The sequence below is a fragment of the Sarcophilus harrisii genome, chromosome 2 (genome assembly GCF_902635505.1).
Source record: "Sarcophilus harrisii chromosome 2, mSarHar1.11, whole genome shotgun sequence".
Classification (NCBI taxonomy): domain Eukaryota; kingdom Metazoa; phylum Chordata; class Mammalia; order Dasyuromorphia; family Dasyuridae; genus Sarcophilus; species Sarcophilus harrisii.
The window spans coordinates 141,507,086-141,521,227 of record NC_045427.1 but is presented as its reverse complement, the minus strand read 5'-3'; the positions used below and the strand labels follow the sequence as shown (position 1 = coordinate 141,521,227).

General features: G+C 37.3%; 1 protein-coding gene and 1 non-coding gene across 2 annotated transcripts in view; one reads left to right on the top strand and one right to left on the bottom strand.

The window, feature by feature from the left end:
- Window positions 1–3,171: 3,171 nt before the first annotated feature.
- BUB1 (BUB1 mitotic checkpoint serine/threonine kinase) overlaps window positions 3,172–14,142 on the top strand; it is a 49,043-nt gene continuing 38,072 nt past the window's right edge. Inside the window, exons 1-5 of the mRNA XM_012540093.3 lie at window positions 3,172–3,309; window positions 9,415–9,474; window positions 9,713–9,851; window positions 11,233–11,429; window positions 13,187–13,230. Of these exons, the coding sequence (XP_012395547.1) occupies window positions 3,284–3,309; window positions 9,415–9,474; window positions 9,713–9,851; window positions 11,233–11,429; window positions 13,187–13,230 (466 nt within the window). The 5' untranslated portion in view covers window positions 3,172–3,283. The remainder of the gene's footprint in view (window positions 3,310–9,414; window positions 9,475–9,712; window positions 9,852–11,232; window positions 11,430–13,186; window positions 13,231–14,142) is intronic.
- LOC111718643 lies at window positions 5,015–5,121 on the bottom strand. Its single transcript, XR_002769172.1, has one exon. It is a non-coding gene; the product is annotated as a U6 spliceosomal RNA (small nuclear RNA).

Sequence of the window (14,142 nt, the reverse complement as noted above, 5' to 3'; positions counted from 1 at the left end):
AACTACATTTTAATGTTATATGAATTATAAATTTAATTTATAATTACTATCAAATCCTGGGCACATTCATTTGGGTAAGAAGCAGATCAGGGTTAAATTGAAAAGATACAGGAAAATGAGAATTCAAATTAGTTAAAGTTGGAGTGGTATGAGATAAGGTGGATTTAGTGACACAAGTTCCAAATTCAAGCTAAGTATTATGATTTCTTTCTTACATTTGAATATCAAGTTATGTCACCCAATCAAAAATTGTTATCTCTGATTCTTATGTTTTCTGTAAAGCACTGGTACCTTGATTAAAGAAAGAAATACTGTCTGATTCTTTTACCTAATTACAGATAGAAACTTGGAGAACAAAAAGATTCTTCCTGGTTTCCCTTATCTTACATGTTGGGCACAGAAGTAGAATAAATCTCAAGTAACAAAACTGTGTATTAGAGAGCAAAAGAATTATATTCATTTTATAGATGCAAGAATAGCAAAAAAAAAAAAAAAGCATCATAATAATTGCATCAGAATAGACCTAGTCAATTCCAAAGAATGCAATGCCTCTAGCTTCTAAACAATTCTTTGGAATTTTAGGAGATCTGCAGGAAAGATTCTAGCAATTAAACCATGGTGATAAAGAACAATCTGCTGTAATGAAAAGAATGTTGGACTCAAATGAGAATGAGGAAAAATTGGATTTAAATTCTGACACTTCACTAGCTATAACTATGAATTCTGAATTGTTTTATTTGTAAAATGGGGTTAACAATACCTGCACCACCTGTAGATATAGGATTGCTAGGTAATACAGTTGATAGAGTGTCAGATCTGGAGTCTGAAAGACTCATCTTCCTGAGTTCAAATCTGGACTGAGACACTCTTACGTGACCCTGGGCAAATCACTTAACTCTGCTTAATTTTCCTTCTCTGCAAAATAAGCTGAAGAAGAAAATAGCAAACTACTCCAAAATCTTTGCTAAGAAAACTCCAAATGGGGTTGGGTCAGATGGGACTCAAATGACTGAATAACACCATCATTTATAGATATAGTGTCCTCCAGAGAAAAGAAAAACTCTTTATAAAAAAAAGTTAAAATTACAAAGTTAAAAATGCTACATGAGTCAATTATTTACTTTAAGTAGATCTAATATCCCCAGAAATCATTAATCATCTTTAAAAAGTTAATAAATCAAAAGTCTTCATATTGCATTTTCTACTAGTATTCTTTTAGGTTTAAAAACACAAAACTGCAACACCCTTGTTATAATTACCATATTAGTAACAGTTCACATTCCAGCACTGGACTGAATCTAGAATTTAACAAGCTCAAGATCGATATGGTCTGCTAGAAGTATATGATAATAAACACTCATAGCTAATAAACATAAATAAATGTTAAATAGCTGAACTAGTACATTCTGGTGTTTAACCTTTTCTACTGACCACAAAGGCTTCTTTTTCGTTCAGCCTGTCAGTTGCTTCATTTCCAAAGCTTGAGGATCCTTATTATCCAAGATAATTCATTCTTTCATTTCCCACTTATTACCTCTAGAGTTAATGTACTTAGGTGTGAGTTTAGGAAGCAATTACACAGTTCTTTGCTCTCCCCATTCCCAGCGCGGTTTTTTAGTAACACAAGAACACTGGCTTCAGTAATTAGCGAGTCTCAGGAGAAAGGAAGGAAGGAAGTTAGGAAGGAAGTTAGGAAGGAAGGAAGGAAGGAAGGAAGGAAGGAAGGAAGGAAGGAAGGAAGGAAGGAAGGGAAGGAAAAGGAAGGAAGGAAGGAAGGGAAGGAAGGAAGGAAGGAAGGAAGGAAGGAAGGAAAGGAAGGAAAGGAAAGGAAGGAAGGGAAAGGAAGGGAAGGAAGGAAGGAAAAGGAAGGAAGGAAAAGGAAGGAAGGAAGGAGAAGGAAGGAAGGAAGGAAGGAAGGAAGGAAGGAAGGAAGGAAGGAAGGGAAGAAAGGAAGGAAGGAAGGGAAAGGAAGGAAGGAAGGAAGGAAGGAAGGAAGGAAGGAAGGAAGGAAAGGAAGGAAGGAAGGGAAAGGAAGGAAGGAAGGAAGGAAGGAAGGAAGGAAGGAAGGAAGGAAGGAAGGAAGGGAAGGAAGGGGAAAGGAAGGGAAGGGAAGGAAGGAAGGAAGGAAGGAAGGAAGGAAGGGAAGGAAGGGAAAGGGAAGGGAAGGGAAGGAAAGGAAAAGGAAAGGAAAGGAAAGGAAAAGGAAAGGAAAAGGAAAGGAAAAAGGAAAGGAAAAAGGAAAGGAAAAGGAAAGGGAAAAAGAAAGGAAAAGGAAAGAAAAGGAAAGGAAAAGGAAAGGAAAAAAGGAAAGAAAAAAGGAAAGGAAAGGAAAGGAAAAGGAAAGGAAAAAGGAAAGGAAAAGGGGGAAAATTTCGTGAAAGAAAAGGAAAGGAAAAGGAAAGAAAAGGGGAAAGGAAAAAGGAAAGGAAAGGAAAGGAAACAGGAAAGGAAAAGGAAAGGAAAGGAAAGCGTGGTGGTCCGAGTGCCGGAAAGGAAAGAAGGAAAGGAAAGGAAAGGAAAAAAAGGAAAAAAAGAGGGATGGATATTTCTGAGTCTTCCAAACTAAAGTCCTATGATTGTTAACTCACTATTATTTTATTACTTGCTTCCATGCCCAAAACCCACAAAAACAGGCCCCAGCGTCATTTTTCCTAGACAAATACCAATTTGTAACCACTGCCCATTCCATCGGCAAGGTCGTCCGTCTAACCTTCTTCCTCCCACCCTCCACTCCAAATCAGCTTAGCGTCTCTTGAAAAGGAGAGGAGGCCTCTTTGGCTTGGCTTCCTCTGGGACAAATAAAGGACGAACGCCAACTGCCCCTTCCTCCTCCCCAAAACCGAACCACTAAGGGGCGGGTGCAACCCCACCGCGACTGGCAAAGGGGCGCCTTTCCAAGCCTCATCCTCCCTTCCGGAAAACTTTGGGCAGAGAAAAGGCCCCCGGGCCTCCGCTCCACCCTGAGACACCCTTTAAAGGCGAAAGAAGCCTTACTTTCCAACCAAACGCACTCACTAGGGGACTGACTGTACGCAAGCGCAGACAGCCTGCGCCCACTAGGCAAGGACGAGGGCGAGACTACCCGAGGAAGAGGCCCCTCCCAGCAACTGCGATCCTGATTGGCTAGGGGCCATTTCAGCATTCAGCCAATGAGCGCGTCGCGCTGGGAACGCTCGGGAGCCGGGCTGCGCCTGCGCGGGAGATTTGAATCCGGCCGGTGGTGACTGCCGTCGGAAATTGTGTCTGTGTGTAGGTTTTGTGTGTGTGTTCGTGTGGGGACACCATGGACGACCCAAAACGTGCCCTGCTGTGAGTCTCTGGAGGTCGGGGTGGGAATACTAAATCGGACGATGGGAGGACGGGTGGGTTTCGTTCCTTAGGAGTAAGAGCCGGTAACCCCCATTTTACAGATGAGGGAAACTGAGGCCTACAGAGGGGGAGCAGGGCCTGCATTCGAACCCGGGGCCCCCTAAGTTCGCAAAGGCCTATGCCCGCTTAACACTCGAGGACTGGGCTCGGCGGCCCTGGCTGGCTGGAAGGTGGGGGCGGTCCCGAGTGGGGCTGCACGTTTGTTGTTGTCAAAGCCAGAAGCACTTCCTCCTCCTCCGGTCTCCCCGACCGGAGTCGGTGCTATTGCGAACTCTGCTGGGCACCGGCGAGGCACTGTGGCCTCGGGACCTCGCCGCTGTCTTCCCTGCGTGATTTCTGGCCCGGCCCGGCCCGGCCCGGCTGGCCTGGTGTCTCTGCGCGGCCCCTTCCTAGTAGGGTTGTGGCGAGCGTTCGTGTGGTCCGCTGACTGCTGCTGCTGCTGCTGCTCTTTGGAACAAGCGGGATGGCAATTATGCGGCTGCTGCTTGGACATTTTTAAGGCCGGAACTAACCAGGCTAAGACCATAACGGGAACCTCCTCATACTCTTACGGGCCTATAGGATGTAAAGCCAGAAAGTCCTTTAAGGATCATTTTAATCCATTCCCCCTCACTTTACAGATGCATAAATTAAGACCAGAAAGCTGTAAGGGGATGTAGTAGTTTATTTTGCTCCATTTTGTTCTTAAATGCATTCAGTTGTCATTAAAACCATGGGGAAAGAGTAGCATTTAACATCAGCTTTAATCTGTCTTTTACATGAGGAGAGGAGCCAATATTTATCATTTTCTCTAATCCTGACAGTGGGCACTACACATAGTAAAGACTCAATCTTATCAATCAGTTAATCCATTTTTATTATGTACCTTCTATATAGCCAGGTCCTGGAAAGTGGCACTGGAAATACAAAGAAAGGCAAAGGCAATCTTTCCTCTTCAGGAGCTCAAAGAAAACTCTTTAGAGACTAACGAGGGAGACAACATGCAAATAATTTTGTTTGGAACTGGAAATAACAAAGGGGAAACACTAGAACTAAGGGGCATTGGGAAAGATTCCTGATAAAAGATGAGATTTTAGTTGAGATTTGAACAGGAAGTTTCAAGAGGAAAAGATGAGGGTGCATTCCAGACTTATAAAAGAAGCCGATTAAAATCCCTGGACCCTGCAGGTGGAGTGTGCAAGGAAGAGAATAACTGTTGTCATGTACCACAGAGTATGTGTGATGTTCAGTTAGGTGTATATAGACCAGAAAGTTAAGAGGACCAATCATGCAGGATTTTGAATACCAAACTAAGGATTTTATATTTGATCTTGAAGATAAGATAGGATCCACTGGAATTTCTTGAAAGAGAGTTAACTCGGTTTGTCCTGTGCTTTAAAAGGAAGATCATATTGATAGCATAGCAAAGGAGAGACTTGTGCCAGGAAAATTAGCTAGCAGTCCATTGCAAAAATCTAGGCATGAGGTGACAAGATCTGTACCAGGGTAATGGCAGTAACAAAAAAGAAGGTAGAAGAATCAATGAAATGTTAATGTACTCTGAGAAATGATGACAGGTGAATTTGGAAAAACTTTGTAAAACATGTATGAAATGATGCAAAGTATATTGAACTAAACTAAGAGAACATAAGCATTTATTTATTTTTAAAATATGGAACGCTTCACGAATTTGCGTGTCATCCTTGCGCAGGGGCCATGCTAATCTTCTCTGTATCGTTTCAATTTTAGTATATGTGCTGCCGAAGCAAGTACAACATAAGCATTTATTAATTAGCTTTTTTGCCAGGTACTGCTAAATACTAAGGGTACAAAGAGAAGACAACATGCAAACCGCTAAGTAAAGATTACATATAGATATTTGGATGTGTCCCTATGTAGATAGAAATAGATATACAATTAGGAGTAATTTCAGAGAAAAAAGAACCAAAGTTAAGAAGGACTTTTAAAGGTTTCTTGCAGAAAAAGATAGAATTTAACTTGGGGCTTGATGGAAATCAGGGAAGCTGAGATAGGATTTGAAAAAGGGAGAATTCCAGGTATTGGGGAAAGCCAAAGAAAATGCATAGAGTATCTTGTTCAAGGAACAACAAGGAGATCAGAATCATTGGTCTGTGGGGTTTATTGAGGGGATTCAGTTTTTAAAAGTCAAGAAAGACAGGAAGGGGCCAGGTCATGTAGAATTTTAAAAGACAAACAAACAAACAGGATCTTATATTTGGTCCTGGAAGCAATAAGGAGCCAATGGAATTTAATGAATAGAGGGGAGATGTGGTCAGATCCAGGATTTAGGAGGATTAGTAAGAACAGGCTGACTAGAAGATGGACTGGAGTGGGGAGAAACTTGGGGCAGGGAGACCAAACAGTAGACTATTGCAATAGTTCAGGTGTGGGGGGATGAGCAGAGTCTTCAGGATGGCAGCAATGACAGAATAGAGAAGAGAAGTTATATAAAAGATGCTATAAAGAAAGAATCAAATGAACAATAAGAACTGTGAAGATGGGTAGAGTAGAAGGTGACACTGAAATTGGGAGCCTGAGTGACAGAACCAGATGTAGTTCTCTACATAATAGGGAAGTGGGAGGGTAGAGTTGGAAGGAAAAGTGAAGTCTGTGTTGAACATTTGAATTTAAGATTGGGACATCCAGACAGAAATATCCAATAAGCAGTTAAAGATATGGAACTGGAGCTCAAGAGAGGTTTGTTATTTTTCAGTCATGTCTGATTGTGACTCCATGTGGATTTTTCTTGGCAAAGATACTGAGGAGGTTTGCCATTACCTTTTCCAGCTCATTTGACAAATGAGGAAACTGAGGCAAACAGGGTTAAATGACTTATCTGAGATCACACAGCTAGTAAGTGTCTGAAGTGGTATTTAATGTAGGTTTTCTTGAATAGACCTAGGACTCTATCCACCTGGCTAGAGGTTAGAGCTGTGTAAATCTAAAAATCATCTGCATAGAAATGATAATTTATCCATGGGAGCTGCTAAGATAACCAAGCAAAAAAGTTCAGTGGGGGAAAAGAACCCAGTTCGGAGCTTTAAGAATTAACCACAATTCGTGTTGGCATAACAAAGATAAAGATCCAACAAAGGATACTGAGAATCAGACCAGTAGGAGGAAATATATGAAAGAGCAACTTCTTGAAAACATAGTAAAACGATGTCCAAAGCTGCAGAGAAGTCGAGAAGAATGAGGATTGGAGAAGCATTGTTAGATTTGACAATTGAGAAATTATTGATAATTTTGAGAATAGGCAACTTCAGTTAAATGAAGTCAGAAGAGTTGAGAGTTAGAGAAAAGGCAAGGAAGTCACTGTTAGTAGACCTGCTCAAGGAATTTAGACACAAAAGGGAAGAGAGAAGTGATAATTTGAGAATGGGAAGGAGGAACATAGGCATATTTTTAGAGAGTAAAGAAGTGGTCCGTAGATAGGGAGAGATTGGAGAGAGGGGATAATAGAAAGGTCAATTTGTAGTAATGGTGATGTCTATCAAAAGAATGAAATGTAGGGACTAGATCATCTCCAAGATTCCTTCTAGCGCTAAGATTAAGGAAATATTTATTGAACACATTCTTTGTAGACAACAGCATATGCTAAACTCTGGAATGGGAATACTAAGATAAGGAAGGAATAGGCCCTAACCTCAAGGAATTGATATTCTAATAGTGAAAAGAGGAATGGAAGGGCTACTGTCCAGTTCCAAGTCCACCCCTACCCTTAACTAGCTGATATGTGAGGTCTATTATGCTTTCATAATATTATGTGAATACAAATAACAATAGACTAAAATAGATTACCATAGAGTAATTGCATCAGGTAGGAGGGGATTTTTAGAATGGCTTTATGAAGGTACTATAGAATTCTGAACTTTTAAAATTAAAGATTTAGACAAGAGAGAATAGAGTACAATGTTCCCCAGTGAAGGAAACAAAGATGTGGCAGAAGAGAAACACATTTTACTAAGTCATTAAAAAATAGTTTGGGTGATGCCTTTTGTTTCTAACTTGAGTAATTTACCAGTAAAAGGCCCCTTTTGTCTCCCCTCCCTGTTGCCCCATGCTTTTGAACTCTTCTTTGTAAATAATTAAAACCAATTAGTACAGTGATAAGACTCTTCCTGGGAAGAATAGTCATTAATCTGTTCTCTAGTTCCCAAACTAGCCATTTTAGTTATTTCATGTACTTGCTTCTGTTCATATTTTTTATTTACATTATTGTAGTCATTAACTATGAATGTATATGTGTATGTATATATTCTCCTTTATTTCTTACTGTTTCAGTTTATAAAAATCTTCTATGTTTACTTTATTAACATGTTTATTAGAGGCAATTAGGTAGTTACTATATACATGGTGTTTCCAGGACACCAAAAACAACATAAAATAATATGATTTGGCTGAAATATAGATGAAGTGTAAGAGAGTAGAAAATAAGTTTGAGCTTTAAAATTCAGGTTAACTAAATAGCTATAGATCTGAAAAAGCTTGGAGGCTTTGTTAGGCTGCAAGCTCATTATAAATTGAGTCAGCAGTGTGACATGGCAGTCAAGAAAACTAAGGCTTTGGCAGTGTCTAGTCATTGGACTTGGAATCAGGAAAATTTAAGGGTGCAGGCTTTTACTAGATGGGTGACCCTGGGCTACATCCTTAGTAAGGTCAAGAGTTGTGGGAAAGATCAAATGTGATACCCATGTACAAAGGATTTTGCAAACCTTAAAATACTATATGAATGCTATTACTTCCAGGACTAGGAAAGTGATAACACAACTTTTTTTTGTCATAATCAGATCACATCTGAAATATTATTTTTAAAAGGTCATCGATCAATTGGAAAATGTCCAAGATGCTGACAGTTGCCTGAAGTTTTTGCCATAGGGAGATCTGCTGAAGAAACTAAAGATAGGTAGCCTGAAAAACAGAAGACTTATAGGGAACATGATAGTTGTCTTCAAGGATTTGAAAGGCTGTCACAGGGAAGAAAAATTTAACTTGGACTGTTTTACCTTAGATAGGATGAGGAGAAAGTGAAAGTTGCAAAGAAATGAATTTTGGTGTAATAAGGAAAAACTTGATAGCAGAGCTACTCAGAAATTAAATGGTCTGCCTCACAAAGCAATGGTTTTTCCCTTCCTAGAGATCTTCAAACAAAAACTAACCATTTATTAGTTACAATATGATGGGGATTGTTATTTAGTAGGTCAGACACTGTGGCCTCTGAAATTCATTCCAACTCTAGCCTCGAATTCACTTCCAAATTTCAGTGACACTCCATTGCCTGACACAGAAAGGAGGAACAATTTATGTTTGTGTTCAAGACCATATATCATTTGACTTCAATATGCCTTTTCATCCTTCTCACTATTTCCATATCTATCGTCTTTTTGAGCCAAACACAGCTACACTTTTTCTCATGTTGTCTTGGTTTACATACTTTTATTTTCCTTTTTCACATGCTTGAAATAAGTTCTTTTTCCTTCCACCTATGGAAATCTCTTTAAGGACCAAGTATTCCTCCATGAAATGTTTCCTACTTTCACTGATATCCTTATTCTCATTTGAAAGTAGTTTTCCTTTTTAATTTTTTCATAGTACTTCAGACTCCTTTCTACAACTCATTCTTCACCTTGTAGTATTATAATTTTGTGAGGTTTTCCATAGAAATTGTTGATTGACACATATTTTTCATATTTTTATGTCAAAATAAAAAATAGCAGGATATTGGGGTATCACTGGGGGCCAGGTAGGGACCAGAGTGGAAAAGAAGCATTTGGAGTGCAAATCTGATATTAAGACACAGATTGTCAGGATCACTACTTTAATTTTGAAACAGTACTTTTTCACTGAATATTATCTTGAAGTTTTTTTAGTTAATTGTATTTTGGCCTAATTTTTAAAGTTGCATTTCAAAGTACATAAATAATAAATACTACACAAAATCAGGACTTTTTTTTTTTTTTTTTTTTTTTTTTTTGCTTTTACTACCTCACAGTGATACTTTGTTTTAATAATTTTTTTTTCTTTTTCTTCTTTTTTTTTTAATAGAATGTTTGAGGCCCATGTACAAAGCTACAGGGGAGATGATCCACTTGATCTGTGGGAAAGGTTGGTATTCAGTTTACTTTTATCTTTTTTTTTTTCCCTGAGGTAACTGGGGTTAAGTAACTTACCCAAAGTCACACAGATAGAAGTGTTAAGTGTCTGAGGGCACATTTGAACTCAGGTCTTCTTGATTTTAGGGCTGGTGCTCTATCCACGGCACCACCTAGCTGCCCCTACTTTTACCTTTTAAAAAGAAAGAATCATTAATCTTAAACATTTTTTTCAAATACTTTTATTCCAGATACGTACAATGGACAGAAGAGAATTTTGCTCAAAATACAGAGTTTTTGTCAACACTCTTAGAACGTTTAGTCAAGACATTTTTGGATAAGAAGAGGTACCACAATGATCCAAGGTTCATTAATTGCTGTGTAAAATTTGTGAGTATGTTGAAACAAATATGTCAAGATATTTAATCATAATGATTAAAATTCTAAAGTTGTTTATTTTTAATAAAAGGACTTTTTGTCTTGGTCTTCAATGTTTTTCTCTCAATTGTCTAGCAATCAAGAATATTATAATTACTAAGTAAAATTTATTAAATCAAAGGAATACTTGTAAGAGAGATGAGAAGTTGGATGGGAAGAGAAACTGCTCTGTGGTTGGGAGAAGATGACTGAATATAGATTTCGTTAAGATTATCAGAGTCACTTTTCAACAATGAAGTGATTCAGACCAATTGCAATAGGCTTGTGATGGACAGAGCCATCTGCACCCAGAGAGAAGACTATGGAGACTGAATGTGGATCACAACATAGTATTTTCACCTTTTTTGTTGTTGTTGATTGCTTGCTTATTTTTTTCTTTCTCTATTTTTTTCCTTTTTGATCTGTTTTTCCTTGTGCAGCCCAATAAATGTGGAAATATGTTTAGAAGAATTACAAATGTTTAACCTATATTGGATTACTTGCTGTCTAGGGGAAGGAGGAGGTGGGGAGAGGGGGGAGAAAACTTTGGAACAAAAGGTTTTGCAAGGGTAAATGTTTAAAGCTATTTGTGTGTATTTTGAAAAATAAAAGCTATTATAAGAAAAAGAAGAATATCAGAGTTTTTAATTAACTGACTAAGGTTAAAAAAGACTAGGGATGCCTTAGAAAGTGAGATAAGACTAAAATCTCTATAAATAGTTTAGTTCAAAGTGTTAATACCCAAGACTATGGGGAGAGGACTTAATAGGTTTTTTGATTGTAGAATAAAAGAAATTGTAAATCAAGAACAGGACAACTAAAATCAAATCAGTGGATAAAGGGGCCTGTTTAAAAAATCAAGGTGAAACAATTCAAATATTTGACTTTAAAATGGCAAAGGCTAATCAGAGACACCCTAAATATTTTGAAATGCAAATGAATGAAATGATAAATATATTAATAATTAGTACCCTAATTTACCAGATCCCAGGATTACTGGGACTGGGCAAGAAACTTTTGGAAATTGACAGCAGAAGTTTTAGGACAATTTAAATTACTACTTCACACAACAAGTAATAAATTTGTGGTTTTCATCTCAAAGACTTAGTATCAGGAAGAATTACAAATAGAATTAAGCCTTAATGGAGATTTATGGATCATAGGAACAGAAGTGGTAAAACTAAGGAAACTTGGAGTATATTTAACTTTTAAGGTTGACATTAGAGATCAACTATGTCCTTCTATAGCATAACACTTAGGGTCTTTGGCAATAATATCGGGCAAAATGACATAGTAATTCCTGTGTTATAATAAAATATCTAAAGGTAATGTTTTCTTTTCCTTTTTGAACTAGGCTGAATTTAACAGTGAACCTCATCAATTTTTTGAATATATACACAGCCAAGGGATTGGTATCAAGTCATCTGCTCTATATATAGCTTGGGCTAAGCACTTTGAAGTTCAAGGAGATCTACAGCATGCCAATGATGTTTTTCATAAAGGAATTCAAAACCAGGCGGAACCTACAGAAATATTGCATCAACAGTACAGGTAATTTATCAGATTTCTAAATCTGCTTTAGTTAAGCACTATTCTTTGCAGCACTGCCTTCCACATTATGCAACGCAGTACTCATTCTTGGCAAATAAATATTGTCTATGTATCTCAAACATAGCGGTTGCTTTTAAGTTAGATTAGATTTATTCTCTTTTTTAGCTATATGGCTAAAAAGTATGAAGTGAGCTGTTTGAGCAAGGATAGAAATTTTTTTTTCAATTATTATTTTTTGGGGTTAAGACAATTAGAGTTAAATGATTTGCCCAGGATCACAGAGCTAGAACGTGTTAAGTGGTTGAGGTCGAATTTGAACTCGGGTCCAGTGTTCTATCCACTGTACCATCTAGCTGGCCCCTCAAGGATAGAATTTTAAAGACACGCATGAAGAAGGGAAAAGTAATCAAGTTTTCAGTGGCCCTTTTAAGAACTTTTTTTATACCTAAGAATCTTGAGAATAGTTTATTTATGTATCAGGGTATATATTGACTAAAACATGAGAAAGAAACTTTTGCAGATAATTCTACAACAGAAGCATATTAATGGTCCACAACTGACTTGGAGTCTTTAAAACCCACTGTTTATCAATAATTACAAAAAGGTATTTAACCTACTATAGAAAGACATATTCTTAAGTATTCTTCAGCAATGTCTTATCTAATATGTACCACAGTTATAAAATTCCTTGGTCAACATTAAGTTTTCAATAATAAGTGACCCAAACAAGAAAATTTGCTTGCTAAAGGTCATGATACATACTCTGAAGAATTCCCTTTAAGCAGTTCTACAGATACTCATTTGTGAAAGAGGTGCTGAATACCTTGAGTATTAGATCTTCTTGGCAAGATATAGTTTTTCAAAGGAAATCTACTTAACCTTTCTCAATGAAAAGCAAAGCAAATGAAAAATTTATGTTGCCAATATTATGACATAAAGTTGAGCAGAAGCCCAAGTCGATCAGGACATAACTTGGATAGGCACTAAAGATGGCACAAGATGGGTCCAAATTGAGTAACAAGAGTGACAGTAGAGAACATTCAGTGATCCCCTGAGCTGCGTGTTGATGCATATACTTAATTTTTTTACACCAGTATTCTTTTGGGTTTTTCTACATGGCTGCAAATGATATAATGTGACCATATCAAACAATTCCATATTGCAGGTGGACCAAAGGATAGTGAGGGGACATAAGTAGCCTGCAACATATTGCCAATGATAACTTGTATGCAAAAAGTTAACTCTCTTTCAGCTCTAAAACTGTGATCATGTAAGTAACAACAACAAAATCCAGAGTATATATGATTAAAAAAGAATATTTGACTAGTAGTATAGCAAGAATAAGGAGCTGTAAAAGATATATGAACATCCAAGATGCTGCACCACTAACTAAAAAAATAATAAAATAATCGAGGAAGACTTAGCACTTTTGATAGATTACTTACGCCTATTTTTATAGAAAGTCATGGACAAGATTTGCATAAGATGAAGTATGGAAGAGTTGCAACCTTTTTTGTTAGAGTATTCATGGTGATAAGACCCATTAATAAAGCCATTAACCTATATGGTATAGTGAACAGAGCTAAAGTCTGTTTATTCCAAAGCAACACTATAATTTCATGTCATATTAATTTACACAAATTTATCAATATCTTGATAGGTCTGTTTCAGTTTCAGTTTTAACAAAAATGTATTCATAAGTGATATCTATCTTGGACTAAATTTTATTCTTGACTCCTACTCCCTTTTTAATTTAGTTTATTCCAGAACCGATTTACTGGGACAGCTTTGCCAGCTCAAGGTAAAATTATTTTTTTCTAAGTTGAAGTTACTAATTTATTTTTTTAAATTTTTAATAGCTTTTTATTTACAAGTTATATGCATGAGTAATTTTACAGCATTGACAATTGCCAAACCTTTTGTTCCAATTTTTCCCCTCCTCCTCCCCACTCCCTCCCCTAGATGGCAGGATGACCAATACATGTTAAATATATTAAAGTATAAATTGAATACAAAATAAGTATATATGTCCAAACCGTTATGTTGCTGTACAAAAAGAATTGGACTCTGAAATATTGTACAATTAGCCTATGAAGGGAATCAAAATGCAGGCGGGCAAAAATATAGGGATTGGGAATTTGATGTAATGGTTCTTAGTCATCTCCCAGAGTTCTTTCACTGGATGTAGCTGGTTCAGTTCATTACTGCTCCATTGGAACTGATTTGGTTCAACTCATTATGAAGATGGCCAGGTCCATCAGAATTGATCATCATATAGTATTGTTGTTGAAGTATATAATGATCTCCTGGTCCTGCTCATTTCACTCACCATCAGTTCATGTAAGTCTCTCTAGGCCTTTCTGAAATCATCCTGTTGGTCATTTCTTACCTAACAATAATATTCCATAATATTCATATACCACAATTTATTCAGCCCTTCTCCAATTGATGGGCATCCACTCAGTTTCCAGTTTCTGGCCACTACAAAGAGGGCTGCCACAAACATCCTTGCACATACAGGTCCCTTTCCGTTCTTTAAGATCTCTTTGGGATATAAGCCCAGTTGTAACACTGCTGGATCAAAGGGTATGCACAGTTTGATATGAAGTTACTAATTTAGACAAAAATAGTCTTTAATACCTAGAATGCTATGCTAGATGAAATAGGAGAATACAAAGTAACTTTGTTCTTTCCCTGTAGACATCATTCTTTA